Source organism: Aspergillus brasiliensis (genome assembly GCF_001889945.1).
Source record: "Aspergillus brasiliensis CBS 101740 unplaced genomic scaffold ASPBRscaffold_1, whole genome shotgun sequence".
NCBI classification, from domain to species: domain Eukaryota; kingdom Fungi; phylum Ascomycota; class Eurotiomycetes; order Eurotiales; family Aspergillaceae; genus Aspergillus; species Aspergillus brasiliensis.
Genome location: NW_027137442.1, coordinates 2,977,845 through 2,993,855, shown reverse-complemented (window position 1 = coordinate 2,993,855; position 16,011 = coordinate 2,977,845). Strand labels below are relative to the sequence as shown.

At 52.9% G+C, this 16,011-nt stretch overlaps 6 protein-coding genes across 6 annotated transcripts; 2 read left to right on the top strand and 4 right to left on the bottom strand.

Annotated features, from left to right (window-relative positions):
- Positions 1 to 129: 129 nt before the first annotated feature.
- Positions 130 to 1,660, top strand: ASPBRDRAFT_142001 (telomere maintenance protein PBP2; the record flags this gene model as incomplete). The annotated part of the gene is made up of 2 exons (XM_067619191.1): positions 130 to 627; positions 692 to 1,660. 2 exons carry the CDS (start codon positions 130 to 132, stop codon positions 1,580 to 1,582), a joined length of 1,389 nt encoding a protein of 462 aa, XP_067485091.1. The 3' UTR covers positions 1,583 to 1,660.
- A 180-nt stretch (positions 1,661 to 1,840) lies between these two features.
- ASPBRDRAFT_250370 (uncharacterized protein) lies at positions 1,841 to 3,114 on the bottom strand. The gene is made up of 2 exons (XM_067622122.1): positions 2,679 to 3,114; positions 1,841 to 2,529 (listed from the first exon to the last, which is right to left on the bottom strand). Exons 1-2 carry the CDS (start codon positions 2,863 to 2,865, stop codon positions 2,006 to 2,008), a joined length of 711 nt encoding a protein of 236 aa, XP_067485090.1. The 5' UTR covers positions 2,866 to 3,114; the 3' UTR covers positions 1,841 to 2,005.
- Positions 3,115 to 3,364: 250 nt separating this feature from the next.
- On the bottom strand, positions 3,365 to 7,941 carry ASPBRDRAFT_111806 (FG-nucleoporin NUP159; the record flags this gene model as incomplete). The annotated part of the gene is made up of 3 exons (XM_067616595.1): positions 3,365 to 7,047; positions 7,102 to 7,795; positions 7,861 to 7,941. The coding sequence occupies 3 exons, from the start codon at positions 7,939 to 7,941 to the stop codon at positions 3,365 to 3,367; spliced, it is 4,458 nt and encodes a 1,485-aa protein (XP_067485089.1).
- Positions 7,942 to 8,544: 603 nt separating this feature from the next.
- On the top strand, positions 8,545 to 9,527 carry pup1 (proteasome core particle subunit beta 2; the record flags this gene model as incomplete). Its single annotated transcript, XM_067620322.1, has 3 exons — positions 8,545 to 8,670; positions 8,755 to 8,802; positions 8,883 to 9,527. 3 exons carry the CDS (start codon positions 8,545 to 8,547, stop codon positions 9,525 to 9,527), a joined length of 819 nt encoding a protein of 272 aa, XP_067485088.1.
- A 310-nt stretch (positions 9,528 to 9,837) lies between these two features.
- On the bottom strand, positions 9,838 to 12,205 carry ASPBRDRAFT_25465 (uncharacterized protein; the record flags this gene model as incomplete). Its single annotated transcript, XM_067622180.1, has 2 exons — positions 9,838 to 11,831; positions 11,881 to 12,205. The coding sequence occupies 2 exons, from the start codon at positions 12,203 to 12,205 to the stop codon at positions 9,838 to 9,840; spliced, it is 2,319 nt and encodes a 772-aa protein (XP_067485087.1).
- Positions 12,206 to 12,568: 363 nt separating this feature from the next.
- Positions 12,569 to 14,126, bottom strand: ASPBRDRAFT_37075 (class I SAM-dependent methyltransferase). Its single transcript, XM_067623649.1, has 3 exons — positions 14,047 to 14,126; positions 13,811 to 13,972; positions 12,569 to 13,706 (listed from the first exon to the last, which is right to left on the bottom strand). Exons 1-3 carry the CDS (start codon positions 14,084 to 14,086, stop codon positions 13,021 to 13,023), a joined length of 888 nt encoding a protein of 295 aa, XP_067485086.1. The 5' UTR covers positions 14,087 to 14,126; the 3' UTR covers positions 12,569 to 13,020.
- Positions 14,127 to 16,011: the final 1,885 nt, after the last annotated feature.

The window sequence follows — 16,011 nt, the reverse complement described above, 5'->3', positions numbered from 1 at the left end:
TGCAGTGAAAAGAAAAAAGAAGAGCTGTTCTGAAAAGAAGTGAAAACACACTTGGACACGTCCTGCGTAAGTGAAGCAAGCAAGCAAGCAAACACAGAAACACCGCACAGTTTAGGCAAGCAAACCATCATGTCTGCCTCTCCGTCTGCATTGCAATCGACCAAGCGTCCCTTGGAGGACCCTTCCTCTCCCTCCGGTCCTAATGATCAGCCGGAAGCCAAGCGTCCTGCTTTGGACAAAGTAGTAAAGGGCGATGAGTCCGAGGCGTATGCCGATGTGAAAACGGATGCGCCGGCTGCGACTGCTGATGGCCAGGGCGACACCGTGGTCCCCGATGCTCCTAATTCCAAGGGCGCTCAGGAGACGCAACCCATTCAGTCGACGGCCTCTCACGCCGAGTCGACAGGTGCCCAATCCGATCAACACCGTCCCCAGGATGAGTCTAGCTGGATTCACATTCGGGCTGTAATCTCCAGCCAGGAGGCTGCCACCGTGATCGGTAAAGGTGGGGAGAACGTATCCCAGATCCGTCGTCTGTCCGGCGCCAAGTGCACCGTCAGTGACTACTCCCGTGGTGCCGTGGAGCGTATCTTGACTGTTAGCGGCCCCCAGGATGCTGCTGCGAAGGTGAGTTTGAACATGATACGATTCAATTTTTTTTCTTTTTCATCTTTGCTAACCCGGATGCTAGGCCTTCGGTCTTATCATTCGTACCCTGAACAATGAGCCCCTTGATGCCCCTTCTACTGCCCAATCCAAGACATACCCCTTGCGTTTGTTGATTCCCCATATCCTCATTGGCTCGATCATTGGCAAGGGTGGGAGCCGTATTCGAGAGATCCAGGACGCCTCTGGTGCACGTCTCAACGCTTCTGATGCCTGCCTTCCCCTGTCCACTGAACGGTCCCTTGTTATTCTCGGTGTTGCTGACGCAGTGCACATCGCTACCTACTACGTTGCCGTGACTCTCGTCGAGCAGCTGACAGAACGCTTCGGCGGACCCGCTGCCTCGGCCTATGCCACCCGCAGCGGCGGTCCTGCTGGCGCTGTGCCTGGTGGCATGCAGGTTGTGCCGTACGTGCCTCAGCCCGCTGGTGGACAGTACGGCCATCCGGACACCTTCAAGCGTCACCACCCTCATCCCAACCGTGGCGCAGCTGGCGGCTATGGCGTTCCCTACCTCCAAGGACCGGCCGCGCCGACTCCTGTAGCCCAGCCCTCGATGCCCTACGGTGCTACTCCCCACACCCCGTACGCTGGCGCTGGCCCGCACCAGCCCGCGCCCTACGGTGCGCCTCAGGCCGCCGCCGCTCAGGCTCGTGGTGGGCCGACGCCTGCCGCTCCCGTCGGCGGTGTCATGCCCGGCCAGCCACTGACACAGCAGATCTACATCCCCAACGACATGGTTGGCGCGATCATCGGAAAGGGAGGAGCTAAGATCAATGAAATACGCCACCTGAGTGGCAGTGTGATCAAGATCAACGAGCCCCAGGAGAACAGCAACGAGCGTCTGGTCACGATCACCGGTACCCAGGAGTGCAACCAGATGGCGCTCTACATGCTCTACTCCAGACTGGGTTAGTATTCCCTCCAGCTCACCTCCCATGTGACAAGTAACCTCATCTAACATCCTGCAGAAAGCGAGAAGCATCGGATCTAGGCTAAGTGAATTCATCCTGTTTCTGTTCCCGCCGACGACTCGGTTTTGTGAGCTTTGCTATCCTTTTTCTTTGCGACTACTCTCCAAAAGTCGTCCGTTCTATTCCGGTGGCTCTGATGGTTTGGTTTGGTTTGGGTTTCGTCTATATTTACTTTTCGGGGTCTGCGCGTTTTCGTTGTGTTTTAACCTCTCTTTTTCCTTTGTGTGTACTGTATTTATTTGGAAAAGCGCTGTCCAACTAATTATACCTTTCCCATAATCCTCTCCCCTTCCCATCCTATACATCACGCACATACACATACACATACACATACACATACTATACTATACTATGTTTGCACTCACTCACTCCACTTTCTGAAACTTGACATGCCTCATAATCCCAAACCCACCCTCCCCCTTCTCCACATCCCCTCCATCCCCCTTCAACATCCACTGCCTAATCGGCCCAATCCCTCTCCCAAACGCCTCCGTCTTCTTGATCTCCATATGCGCCTCCACACTCTCCCACCCCGCCAACATCATCATCCCAAACGCCTCTCCGCTCGGACTACCCCCATGTTTCCGTGTTCCGGGGCGTTCCACCTGCCCCATGACCACCATCCGCGGCCGTTGTCCTTCCTCGAGATTCTCCACCAACTCCGTCCGGAACGATACGAGGCCCTCGTGCAGGGACTTCTTCTCCTCCGGTGACATGGAGGTCGGGAACCACGGCGTGAACATCTCGGTCACGGGCGCGGAGGACAGATCGTTAGATTGGTGTTCGGGAGGGGAGAGCGTCGCGTAGAAGGTTGTTAAGGGCGTGGAGGGCGCGAGGAAGGGTGTTAAAGAGGGGATTAGGGTCGGGGAGGTTTGGGCGTCTTTCCAGTCTATATATACATATCAGATTAGTCTTGTGGTTTGTGGGTGTTATATGTATATAGTCTAGACTAGGCTATAGGAGAGGGGAGGAAAGGGAAGCTGTGTAGGTATCTTTTGGGAGGTGGAGGTGGAAGGGGAAGGGTGGAGAAGAACGCACCAATCACCCAAACAACGACATTCTCATCTTCGATTGAGCGACCCCAAGAGGACCCCAAATATCCATTTTGGTGTTTGGTGTTTTTGAAGAGCTCGAGGAGTGAGGCGCCGGCTTCGTTGTTGGTGGGGTCTTCGGGTTTGACGGCGGGGTTGAGGTGGAAGAAGATGAATTCAGTGACGCCGGACATTTTTCAGAGATTATTTATCCAAAGTTTGAGACTTGGTACTACCGGTTGTTGCTTCAGGTAGAAGATAGGTTAGAACTAGGAGTAATTTGGAACTTACGGTGCTGGAGAAGAGGGGGTTTATAGTAAGCAGGCAGGCGGGGGGAGGTAGTAGGCATAGCTTGGGAGAGAATGTTTGGGTTGGTCGATAAGAGAGTAACATTGAAACAAAGAGCTGATGGGTTATGATGTCAGTGGTGTGTTTGGTGCCTTAGGCATGATATATACCATTTACATGGGATGCCACACTGCTATCCTGCTATTTTACTTTACTATGTATGTATGCTGATGTAGAGATCATGCAGTGAGGCAGTGAACATCACTCATTAGTTAAGGATGAATCGGATCTATGTACATAATAACGCTACCAACATCCAATGGACCGGACCCGCTATTTTTTCATGGTTCAAGAAGTCATAGTCATAGGAAAAAGACAGGAATAGTAACAAAAAAACAGCTAATCCTACAGATCATCCACTCCTCGCACCTTGGACTTCTTCTCGCCAATTGCCTTCTTCAGACTGCCTACAATATTTTGTCGGCGTTGCCGCTTCGTCTTCCACTGCGCACTCTCCTCCCGGCTGACGAGCTCTCCGACCCCTTCCACATTGCGAAGTCGACTTGCCCGCGCTGATCCGTTGATGCTCGATCGGAAGCCTCGCGTAGCCGAGTCCGGGGTATGGTATGCGCTGTTGGGTCCGTCGGATCCGGGTGTGGTTGGGAATCGCCCCATGCCCTTTCGCGGCGTCGTGAAGGGTGAGCCCTCCCGGCTGGCTGTTGCTGGGGCCGAGGTGTCGATGCCTAGTTTCTTCAGCTGCATTTCCAGGACGTCAATGTCGCTGCGCTTGCTTTCGGCCATGTTCGTCATGGTAGCAATCGTAGAGGTGACAGCTTCCACGGTCGGCCGTCGCATAGCTTGCCGGGAACCAGTGCCATCAGGACGAGGAGCGTCGGCGATCTTGGCCCGAAGAAGGGACACCGCCGATTCGAGATCTGCCAGCTTAGCCTGGATATCAGTCGATGCAGTACGGAGATCTTGCTGCAGGTTCGCCTGTTCTGCGGAAAGAGGCGCAGAGACGATCGCTGCTGCATCTGTGTGGGCATCCAGAGTCTTTCGGATGCTAGCGCACTGGCCCCGAAGCGTCAGAATGTCCTTGCTGAGAAGCTCTTGGCAGGCTTTCAGCTTTTCCTCGACACCTTGCACCCGCTGCTGCTCGAGGGAGCCGGCAAGCATGACAACAGCATCGTCCAATTTCTCGATCTCACAGAGCAGGAGCTTCTCGTCAAGGATATCAGCCGGGTGTTCCTTATTCAACAGACCAACCCAATCAGCACTTTGCGATTGCTTCTGATACAAAACAAACGAGGCTAGTGACCGAGCATTGATGCCCAGTGTGTCCACCATGGAGTTGATGTCGCGGTAAAGTCGCTCGATCTGGCCAGGAATACCGGGCTTGCTGGTCTCTCCGGCATAATCCTGGTGAGGCAGGAAAGGATCCAGAGTCGGAACAGGTTCCAGAGGCCGGGCCAGATCTGCACGGAGCCTCTCATCCTCATCATCGTCCGAAAGAGCCTGAGCTTCCTCTTCCATCTGCTTGGCTTTGAGGTCTACGGGAGACTTCTCCTTTTGAGCAACCTGCGGTCTCAGGAGGTTCTCACGCTTGACGGCCTCGGTGAGGGAAGCCTTGCGTGCAGCAAGAGTGCTTCCTGGGACCTGTGAAGCAGTAGGCTTCTGGCCCCCGATCTTGAACCGGTTCTTCTGCAGACCACTCCGTACGGGACTGGGCGACCTCGGGGGCTCCCGACTTTGGAATGTCGGGAACTTTCCAATCTCCCCGAATAAAGACCGCTGGGCCGGGGGTTGAGCGGGTGCAGGTTTAGCAATTTGTGAGAACAAGCCGCCCTTAGTCCCGAACTTGAAAGCACCGTCAGGGGTGGCCTCTGGAGTTGCCTCCGCCGACTCTGGTTCGCTGATATCTCTCGAGATTTCCTCGCCGCTATCTCCAAAATCTGATTCATCGCCCTCCTCGTCTTCATCCTCTTCCGCTTCTTCCTCGCCTTCCCCACTTTCCTCTCTGCCAGACTCATCGGCATCGGATTCGTCGGGTACTGGACCAGGCTCTTCCTTCGATGCTGGTGGCTTCCACGTAGCTGGATCTGGAGGCAACGGCGCCTCTTCGGCTTCGGCCTCGTCCACTTCCTCTTCCTCTTCCTCCTCTTCGGGAAGCTTCTTCGCGAAATCCGGGGGTAAAGGCGGCTCACCTCCGACATCTGCTGGAGCAGGTTTCGCCTTGACAGTGAAGTCGGGAGGAAGAGGGGCGTCATCAACAGAACTCTTAGAAACATTTGACGAGGCCGAGGTATCACCCGGTCCGTACGAAGCCTTGCTGGTCGGATCAGGGGGGAGAGGAGTCTGAATACTGGAGGCAAGTGGAGTGCGATGGGCGTCTTCAGAAGGCGTCTTGGTCGAGGGTGGTGTAGCAGCTGTAGTCTTCTCGGAGGGGGCAGACAGCGGGCTTGATGCGGGCTTAGCGGGTGAAGCATTGCCGAACAACGAGAATGGAGACTTGGTTGTAGCCGGGGTCTGGCCGAAAGGATTGGCGGGCTGCTGGCCGAAGGGATTAGGAGGCTGCGGCTTGGAACCGAAAAGGGAGGTCGGTGCAGCGGTCTCAGTCTTGGAGGGCGCTCCGAAGATAGATGGTGCCGGCTCCTTGGTTATAGACTCGTTGGACTCAGGCTCCTGCGGAGGCGCAGGTTCGTCGTCCATATCATCCATCGACTCGGCCGGTGGACTAGTCTTGTTGCTGCTAGATACCATATCATCCATGGATTCGCCGAACGAGAATAGCCCTGATGGCTTATCTGGCTTAGGGCCATCGTTAACGGCAGTACCATCGCCCTTGAACGTAGACCCTAACACGAAGCCACTAGAACTTTGCCCAAAAGCGCTCTTTGTCTCGCTCGAGGTTGGGGGAGGGAACGCAGTGTCAGTTTCGGTTTTCGCACCAAACGGCGACGGCACAGAGGACTTCGCAAACGGGCTTTCTCCTGACATTTTTGCAAAGGGTGATTCGGTGGTGGTCTTTGACGCCGCAAAGCTAGCAAATCCTCCTCCTCCAGCGGTTGCAAATGAGCCAAATCCACCTCCTGTACTAGCAGTCGAGGCACCAAAAAGACTCTTGCCCGGTGTTGACGGCTGTCCAAAGCCTGATCCGCCGCCCAAGGCCCCGAAGCCGGATTTACCGAACTGGGGTGATGCAGTTCCCAGTGCACTGGGAGCGCCAAAGGAGGCCCCCGGCTGTGATGGGGTGCCAAACGAAGGTGCGCCAAACGATGGCTTTCCGAAGGCCGGCTGCTGGCTGACACCCAAAGTGGAAGGACTGCCAAAGGCCGGTGCAGCCGATGGTTTGCCAAAGCCGGACGATCCTAGGGGAGACGGGCTACCGAAAGCTGATTGCCCGAATGCAGGCTGCGCAGGGGGCTGGGGTTGTGCTGGCTGCGCTGGCTGTACCAGCTGTGCCGGCTGCTGCTGTTGAGCCTCTGATGCCAGACCGTGGTAAGGGATTTTTTGCCGGACTGATTCGTTGTAGACGAACCACCAAGATGACAGGATACCCTCGTTGTTGAGAAGTAGCAGGTTTGGCAGCGGCGTAGAACTCTCGGCAATATCCTCGCCAGCGATCGGAGCTACAACATTCTCAGTACTGGATAGGTCAAACCCTAGACCGATCACGGAGGTTTCTTCCGTAGAGTCTTTTAGGGGGAGGGAAGCTCTCTTGGTGTCATCGTTGACTTCGGTCGTAACAAAGAGCCCTGTGGTGGCCTTGGCGGCATCATCACTAGCCAACGGTTGATCCGCTCTCGTTATCAAACATACGTCGGTCGAAGCGGTGGAGGATACAACAATGACATCCTTCAGGTGCGGTTGGTATTCTCGGAGACGCGCGATGAACTGGTAGGCAGGGGTGCGCTTGAAGCCAAAGGGCATGCACAATTCGGGCAATTTTTGAATCAAGAAAGGCGCCTCCTTCCTCCTGGTGATAATATAGTAAGGCGAAGATGGTGTCTGGCCCATATCATCCTCCACGGCGTTCGATGTGTATACCATCAAGAAGATGTCATTCTCGAGCCAGGCGATAGAGGACACTGCACAGGTTAGAGGATAGGGGGAAGAGTAGAGTCATTAAACGCGGAACGTACCGTGATGGTTATCCTCCAGATCAGGAGGGCGTGGAATGATATCCTTCTGGGCACCCTCTGGGGTCATTTGAAATCCAGTGCCATCTGCAAGCCCCGCCACAAGCTGCTTGCCCTTGTTACTCCAGCAAACTGTGCTGACCCCCGACTTCAACACCTGGCCATTGGGACCCGAGCGCAGGCTTCCAGCTTTCAGATCGGCTATGAGGAGGTCGCCCCCCGTTGTGACAAGCGCAACAAGGGATGAGTGTGTGTCTTCCGACTGTGCGGGATTGGGGGCAAGGAAGCGAAAGGTGGCTCCATTCGTCGGAATAGACAAAGCTGGCTGCGTATTTCCTTGCAAGAGACTTGCTGTCTCAAATACCGAAAGCTGTGTACCATTCTCTGTCGCCAGTACTAGGGCGCTATCGCCTGAGGCGAAAGTGACATGCGTAGGTCGGGCGGGAAGAGGAATCGTTGCGCGCGGCTGGAAGGGCTTGGTCTTGACCTTCTCATCTCCTGTGGGTGCGGAGATAGCGGTTCTTATGTCGTTAGAGGAGGCGATATAAAGGGCGTCTGGCCCAGCACCGACAACGACGCCTTTTGTAGCTGCGACAGCCAGAAGGGAGCTCGTAGGGCTAGGAAGGGAATCTTCGGGCCAGGGAGTGTTGAGTAATCGAACGTTGCTATCGCTGGACACGCCTTTGAACCCGACTTCCTATATTGATCGGCCACCATGTTAGCTCAAAGTTGATTCACAACCTCAGCACCATTGCGACTTACCTCTGCAAAAACATCGGGAAGCTCGGGGCCCAATTCAGCGGTACCCCCAGCGGGGACGGAGGCTCCAAAGCTGAAAGCCATTCTGAGTCTGTCGATATCGGCCGAAATTGAACGAGGACGGTCGCCTAGAGATAACCGAGTCTTTGGAGCATGGGGAGAAGGTGGACTTTGCGGCGAAGACGAAAAGGAGCGACGCTGGAGTGCTTGAGGACTCCGATTGAAGAGCTTCCAGGTGCGCGCAAAAATCTTGACCACCTCCCCTCGAGGGAAGGAAGTGGGATGAAGGAGACGGGGTTCACGACGACCCTAAGGAAAAGAGAAACAACAGCACAGTCAATGACTGCCGATAATGCAGGAGCAACAAGAATGGAGATGGAGTTCGGCGCCAGATTCCCAGCCGGACAAAAACAGCGGAATTGCTCGCCCATTAGCTAATCCGTGACGTGCCTGAGGCCGCCGCGATCAGGCGCCCGGAGCTTCGTCACTCCATCAACTCGCAGCTCCTCCTCCGCCATCTCTCTCCGTCCTGCTATAGCTCCCTGCTCTTCCCCCGACATCTGTGTTCTACATTTTATCTTCTCTCGTCAATTTTCAGCTCCTCTTTATCTCAGCTGAGCTTCAATTCTTCCAGCTCCCACTGGTTTCCTGCCCCCTCACAACCCGTCATCTCTCCACGCCGTCACCATGACAGGCTTCGATTTCTCCAACTACAACCGTAACGCGGCGCTCCACGCGAAGGGAGTTCCTCTTCCTAAAGCCACCAGTACTGGTACCACCATCGTGGGATGTATATACGACAATGGCGTTGTGGTAGGTGCCCACCGGAGCGACCCAACAAGCTCCCTAGTAACCAAGACGACGATCACGAACTCACCACATTTGTTATAACCACAGATTGCAGCAGATACCAGAGCCACCAGCGGCCCGATAGTAGCAGACAAGGTAAATACTCTTTTCCCCGGCATCAACACCCATCTTCAAAAGACCAATCCAACAACTAACACGCATCTCCTCTCCACCAGAACTGCGAGAAACTACACTACATCGCGCCCAAGATCTGGTGCGCCGGAGCCGGAACGGCCGCCGACACCGAATTCACGACGGCGTTGATCAGCTCGAACATCGAACTGCACGCACTTTCGACGGGCCGGCCCCCACGCGTAATCACCTGCATGACGATGCTGAAGCAGCACCTATTCCGATACCAAGGCCACATCGGCGCCTACCTGGTCGTGGCGGGCGTCGACCCCACCGGCATTGGTCTTTTCACTGTCCACGCACACGGATCCACCGACAAGCTTCCCTACGTGACCATGGGATCGGGATCCCTGGCCGCGATGTCGGTGTTCGAGTCGACATGGAAGCCGAACCTGGACCGGGAGGGCGCGATCGCCCTGTGTGCCGAGGCCATCAAGGCTGGTATCTTCAATGATCTGGGATCCGGTAGCAATGTGGATGTTTGTGTCATTGAGAAGGACAAGCCTACGCAGTTGCTGCGGAACTACATCAAGCCTAATGAGCGTGGCGAGAAGGAGCGCAATTACCGCTTCCCCAAGGGTACTACGGCTTATCTGAACCAGAAGATCATCAGCAAGGAGGATATGCGGAAGTATATCTCTGTTGAGGAGGCGTCGGGTGATCCTAACTTGATGGAGGTGGATGTTTAAGGGGATGTGTTGTTATTGTTGTTGTAACGACTAGAGCAAAGAAAGGTTCTTATTACTGGTTTTGTCGGGCGGGCTCTTAAAGTTGGGCCACGCATGAATAATCGCCATTATGATTGTTGAAATTCAGTATGACTCGAAAACTTATACTTGCGTAGAGCCCTAGCCAGGCCTCTTTCTAGTAGATACGCTAAGGCATACATATCCTTCTAGAACGCTATCTTCCATACTAGTATACAGTCCGGGTATCAAGCCAGCTAAACATCTAAAAACATTTACTGGTCACATCCACCCACTAAATAAAGCAAGTCACTCATTCACTGACACAACTCTCTTGCTCTTCACTCCCCGAAAACCGATGTCCAATCCTCGGCGGCTCAATAAGAGCATCAACGACATCAGACCCTTCGACCTCCTCCACGACATCATAGACATACGCATACTGCGTCAGCGAGACACGCAGTCCCTCTCGTCGGAAGCGTTCAACACCAGCATGATACAAAGCCCGTGCAATCGCGGGCTTAACCGGCGCGTTATGCTTCACCAGGAAGACATACAGCCAATGCACGAGACTGTAGGAACGGCGCGGACTCAAGCGCTTCGAGCATGCGAGTGACACGGCAAGAAGGTGGATCATCTCTAGAGCGGCGTGCGGGTCTGGGCAGTCGCTGGTTCTGGGCTCGGGGTAGTAGCGCACGAGTGCTTTTTCTGAGGCATCAGGGATGGGGATCCAGGATTTGGCGAGGGCGATTTTGAGAGGGGTGTGAGAGCGGAGGAGGCGAATAAGTGTCCATACGCTGCGGGTATCGCCGGTTCGGGCGAGGTCAAGGCCGTGGGAGATGAAGTCGGGAGAGGTGATGTCGATTTGGCGGGTCATTTTCTCGAATTTGGTGAAGAAGTGGGGGGCGGTTGTGTTGTAGGCGTTGAGGTTGGCGAAGATGTCGGCGAAGGAGGCGTTGGGTGATTGTTCCATGTTGGTGAGGGTACGTCGGGTCGCTTTGGTGAGGGAGTTGCGGGCTTTCAAGTCCGCGGCTAGTATGAGGAGGCCGTTTGCTGGTAGCCCCAGGTCATGGATGCCTTTCATCAGGCTGCTCAACAGGTCGTCACTAGATACGTCCTTGTTGATGGACTCATAGAGGCCGATAAGGCGTCTTATAGGCACATCGGTGGCCCTCACACCCTTCCTCCATAGAGGCCCCTCAGCAAGGCCTTTGCTGAGAGTTCGTAAAGCCCATATGCGTAAGATAATCTGATGTTGCAGCGGGAGACTTGACTCCGTTGTGCTGCGCTGCGATCGAACATCAAGCCAAGCTTTCGATGAAACAAGTTGCGGAATGTCCTTTGTTTGCGACAGACAGCTGTGCCACCGGCTAAGCAGATCTTTCTTGTTCGTGGCCAAGAATTCAGTAGTCGATATGACAGCAGTTGTTGCAAGATCCGGCTTGAAACGGCTCAGTATGTCACTCGCGTAGACCTCACCAGTGCCAACTCGCAGCTTCTTGGGTGACTCCAGCCAACGCGTGATAAACAACGTAGCCCACGACCAACATACTGACTCCAGTCTCTGCGCAGCAAGAAGTATGCTTTTCGCCAAGAGCAAATCCTCGCAGACGTTCCTTTCCCATAGAGCACCAAGCCACGCATCAACTATCCCCTCATCGAGATCACCGTGCCCGTAGATATCGCACCGTCCAATTGCATCCCACATCGCCTGGTACATTGCCGTGACCGTATCCGGGAATTGTCTCTTCCTATCACTCTTCGCCGGCGCTACCTTTGCAACAGCCTCTATAATCGCGCAGAGCTCCTCAGGCGGAACAAGCCCAAGCTCAAGAGCCTGAACGACATTGTCGAATAGCGGGTGCCACTTCCCATGCCTTATTCCGCGCGAAGCGATATACTCGACGGCGGTCAAATAATTCCTCGCTCCCCGGATATTAAGCTGCGGATCGTCCAAGAACGATATAAGCTCATCAACACCCGACACCCCCCGCCTGTAACACGACAACAAATGATCGAATATAAGTCGACTATACCCCGGCTCTCGCAGAAGATCAACATCCAATTGACGAACAACCCTCTTCACAGCCTCGACCGTACGACACTCCCTCAACCGCCTCCTCAGATATTGATCGCGGGACACCTCATCAGACCCATCCGGCGGCAAATCCGGTGGACTTTCAAACTCAATCTCATCCCCAACAACAACACCATCCTCATTATAGGCAGACGGAACCGGAAACGGAGGCGGCGGCGGCGACGATAGCGACGGCGACGGCGTACTACTCAATTGATAGAAATGCGAACCTACCAACTCATTAGCATCTTCCCACCAACAAGTTGCTAAATATCTTACCCTTCACCTCCCCAACCGACTGTTTCGACGTCGTCCACTTCAAATGTTCCCTCCCATTGCGCCCAAATAAACACGCAATATCATCCAAGGGCCCCGTGCCCGCAAGCCCAGCCAGAGCAGTATTCCTCCTCTTGGCGAGTCGTCGTCGAGCCTCCAATGGGCCGGGGACGCGGCTCTCGTAGCGTCGTTGGCCGTTGTTGTTAGCGAAGCGTCGGAACGCGGAGGCTAGGAAGTCTTCGCTGATCCAGACGTGATCGAGGAGGAAATTATTCTTGGATGATGATGATGATGGTGCATGCCTATAGGCATGTCTGCCGAGAGACATGAGGTAGGAGAGCGGGGGGACGCATGCGACGGGCCGGGTGGGTAAGTGGGTAGGCAATTGAAGCAATTGAAGCAATTCGCAAATGCCTGGCTGGCTGGCTGGCTGGCTGGCTAGCTGGCGCCTGTCGGATGTGGTTGATTAGCAAAGGCGGGATTGGATGGCAGCTTTCGAAGGATTGGAGATTCTGGTTGGGTTTGGATGAGTAAGCGGGATGCCCCGAATTGGGGAACCGTGCTTTGCATACTACTTAGTTACTAGTGGTGTTATAGGAATTTTGTTTTCAGGTTGTTAGAAGGTTCGTAGATTTTCATTTAGTAATGCATTTGTTTGTATGAGATACTAGATAGATGAAACCTTGTCTTGAGGCTGAATGCTCATGTTTTGGTTTATTCATGTATACCCAATGTCTATATGACTGATCCCGTAGTAGTTCTCCGAAAGGCTTGACCAAGAAAAAGATGCACCATTTGACCAAACAAGGCGGCTATACTTAAAAATATGTTCAAGAAGTGAAAAGTGAAAGGATAAAAAAAAGTAGGAAAAGAAAAGGAGGCCCCGACACGCCTTCCATGCATATATGTTTCTCTGTAGTAGTCGATGGTATCTTATGCCAATGCTCGCCAACACAAGGAAATCGGAAAGTAGAGTATGAAAAGCGAGGTGTAGAAGACGGAAATATAAAGGTGAATGCCAAAAAGGCAGGTATAAACGCTAAGGAAACGATAATCCGAAAAGGACGTTATCTGTTTTGAGGTGATGTATTCTTTCTCGAGGCCGTAAAAATTCGCAGTGACACCCTTCAAGGGCTATATTCACTAAGCGGAGCGTGGTTTTCTTCCCGTGACCACGTAATAGTCTAAATAGGCGTGAACCTCCCGATTCTGAATAGATTTTCGAACATCAACGAGGAAGACTTCGATCTCGGGCTTCGACCAGCCAAGGATTGTGAGAGGCTTGTAAGACCAACCAGCGGCGGCTTCCAGCAGGTTTGTCTCGTTCCACGAACCAATAGTCCTCAGATGAGAGTCGGTAGACCAAGGGTTCACGGGGACTTTCTGAATACGTTCCTGAACGTCCTCGAAGCCCACTTCTCTCATCCAGCGTGCCAACCGATGGGCCACTCGAAACTGCCGCGGCGGGTCGGAAACCTGGCCGGCACGTTGGTGTAGATCCATCAGATCTTGGAGGGCATAGTCGCTGAACTTATCGGGATCCTCTTCTGGCATGGTTCCGTCATCGCATTTCGGCTTCGGATCAAACTCGTCACATTGAACAGTGCCACCAGGCTTGAGATGCTTGAAGACTTTCCGTAACAAGTCTTTATATGATGGTAGGGAACCGGACAGGTGACCGGCATGGATGACGTCGAAGTGATTGGGGCCCCATAGCCATTCGTCCTCAGTAACGTCATCGACGAGGAAATGGACGTTCTCGGGGACTTCGTTCGGTTGTACAGGCGAAAGATCGGTTCCTATAATCTCGGCTGCTGGATATTCAGATGCTACATGTGATGGAAACACGATGAGAAACTGTACGGTAGGATGAGCTGGGGGAGGACGGGGGGAAGGGAAAGGGGTCTTTATTTGTTATATCTTCTTTACTTACCAAGTTCTATGGGCCATATCCCAGAGCCAGTGCCAACATCTAGGATCTTCTTTGGGCTCTGAGGAGAGGCAAAGAGCAGCCGCCCGCGGTTGACCAGTTTGAGCATGTGGTGTTGCATGTCCATACGGTCTAGCTCTTGCTCGTCGTTGGGATATAAGTATGCTGGAGGAAAAAAACAGTGGTTCAGTCAGAGACGAGGCAGGCTCCGAGAGGATATCGAAGAGGCCTGGACATACAGCCCTCATGATATTTGTGGTATCGTCTTCCATATTCCATGGGGTAATCCGTTACACTGGCAGTCAATGACTGCGTGTCACTATGGACACATTTAGCACGAACACCACCAATAGAAGTGAAGAATGCGAGTAACCAAGGTACTTGGCACCTCTAACTCTTTTTCTGGTATAACTGGAAGTGACAGTACTTACTCTTCCCGACTAGATCCCTGAGACATGGTGTGTTAGTGATAATCAAAGGGTTTACCGATCGAAAGGAACAATGTAGACGGCGGCCAAGAGCAGAAAGCAAAAGAGTTGGGGAAAGACGACCACCACAACCAACAAAAGAAACTGGTAACTGGTTCCTTGTCAAGGACTCAAGCAGGGGAGGGCTCACAGTTGATCTACCCGTAGGCATTATGCGTACCAGGGGACTAGGGAAACTGGGGCTTATGAAGCCAGCGTCCGAGTGGGGGTGGGAATGGTAGTACGTAGGTAGTATCCAGGCCCAGGGCTCGGTAAGGCGACTTAGTCAGTGGATGCTCGACGAGGCAAAGTTGGTTTAGTTATAAATAAAACCGATATCTCATAAGGGAATGGTATGAGAAATTCAATCCCAGCACGGACTCGATGGCCTGAAATATGATAAGAGAAGGGTTTTTGTATTTACTAAGAAAGGTGTAGGTGGTGGTTGAGTATGGTAGAGACAGTCGTGGCGAAGAAGGGTTACAAAATCTCCGTTTACTGTACAGGGTGGTGGAGGAGGATATAGAATTTGGAAAATCTTCGAGGGAGAGATGTGAAACCGGAGTTGGGAGAACGATCTGGGCAGCCCATATAGTATTTAAGATTGACAGGTTCTCCTCAGCACTACGGAGTCTATAATTGTTGCTGGACAGGGGGGGAGGAGTGTGGTTGACATTTTGTGGGTAGGTAGCATCAGAAAGTGGGTGGCAGAGAGAGGGCCGTCGGCTGTCTTTTCCCAATCTCTTTTCCCTGAACCCGACAGGTTGGATTAAGTTTGACTTTAGCAGGATGGGGGAGGGGAGGGAAAATACCTAATCCTCCTCAAAGCTAAATAGAAGTAAGAGAAGTAGAAAGATACCAGAACTCTTGGCCGTGACTGGGCCAGACAATCACCATAATTAAGGGGTTTTTTGATTTGGGAGAGATTCATTGCACACCATTGGACAGGTAGGAACAAATATTACTTTTATTATGAAAATTTATAATAATAATGAAATAGAAAGAATAAAGAAAGAAAGAGAAAAGGGAAGATGCAAAATATAATTTAAATAAACTAAAATAAAAACAAAAAATGAAAAAGATAGATTGGCCACAGTGACTGACCAAATCAGTTAGGGTAGTACACTATCCCTACTGGCAGTAAGACTTTTCGGTCCTTAGGTGGTCGTCTCTACTGTATAGTAACTAAGGTACCCGCTATAAGGTACTCCGTACTGGCTACTAGATAGGAATCGAGTAAAACTCACGGGCGTGAAGGGAACCAAACAATAAATTCCATAATGTAAAGAAAAGGCCAGGTCCTCCCTCCAACTCTGCACCCAAACTACTTGTGTGAACCGAGTGGGCGGTTTGTTCGGGGGTGGCTGGAATTCCAAGCCCAGGAAGATGTCTGATCCTAATCTGCTTTGACTTGCTTGGGCCTTGGACACTAACTAACTAACTATACCTTCCTAAACCACACCTAAACTAGATACCTACCGGCTGGCCCAATGTCCGCATAGCTGGGCTTCCCGCATGTTGCTTGCTGCATGTCGCCCATGTATGTAGGTGCTTAATTTCCCGTTTGCCTCTGCATTGTTGCCTTCCGATACGAAGTACGGTGGACGCAGGAAGACGCAAGTAGGTCATGTTAGTGCCTAGTGGTGGTCATCCTTCCTGCCGAGCGTCACCGAGAAATAGCCCACCCTCAATTAACTTTTCCTGTCTCCAACACAAAGCTAATCAAACCCATTTGAG

Bases quoted from the DNA above. Each gene is read 5' to 3' on its own strand.
- ASPBRDRAFT_37075 (XM_067623649.1), bottom strand. From the start codon at position 14,086: ATGGAATATGGAAGACGATACCACAAATATCATGAGGGCT. The intron at 13,973-14,046 runs GTATGTCCAGGC...TTTTTCCTCCAG, and splicing joins CCACAAATATCATGAGGGCT to CATACTTATATCCCAACGAC. The intron at 13,707-13,810 runs GTAAGTAAAGAA...CATCACATGTAG, and splicing joins GATATGGCCCATAGAACTTG to CATCTGAATATCCAGCAGCC.
- ASPBRDRAFT_250370 (XM_067622122.1), bottom strand. From the start codon at position 2,865: ATGTCCGGCGTCACTGAATTCATCTTCTTCCACCTCAACCCCGCCGTC. The intron at 2,530-2,678 runs GTGCGTTCTTCT...ATGTATATATAG, and splicing joins TGTCGTTGTTTGGGTGATTG to ACTGGAAAGACGCCCAAACC.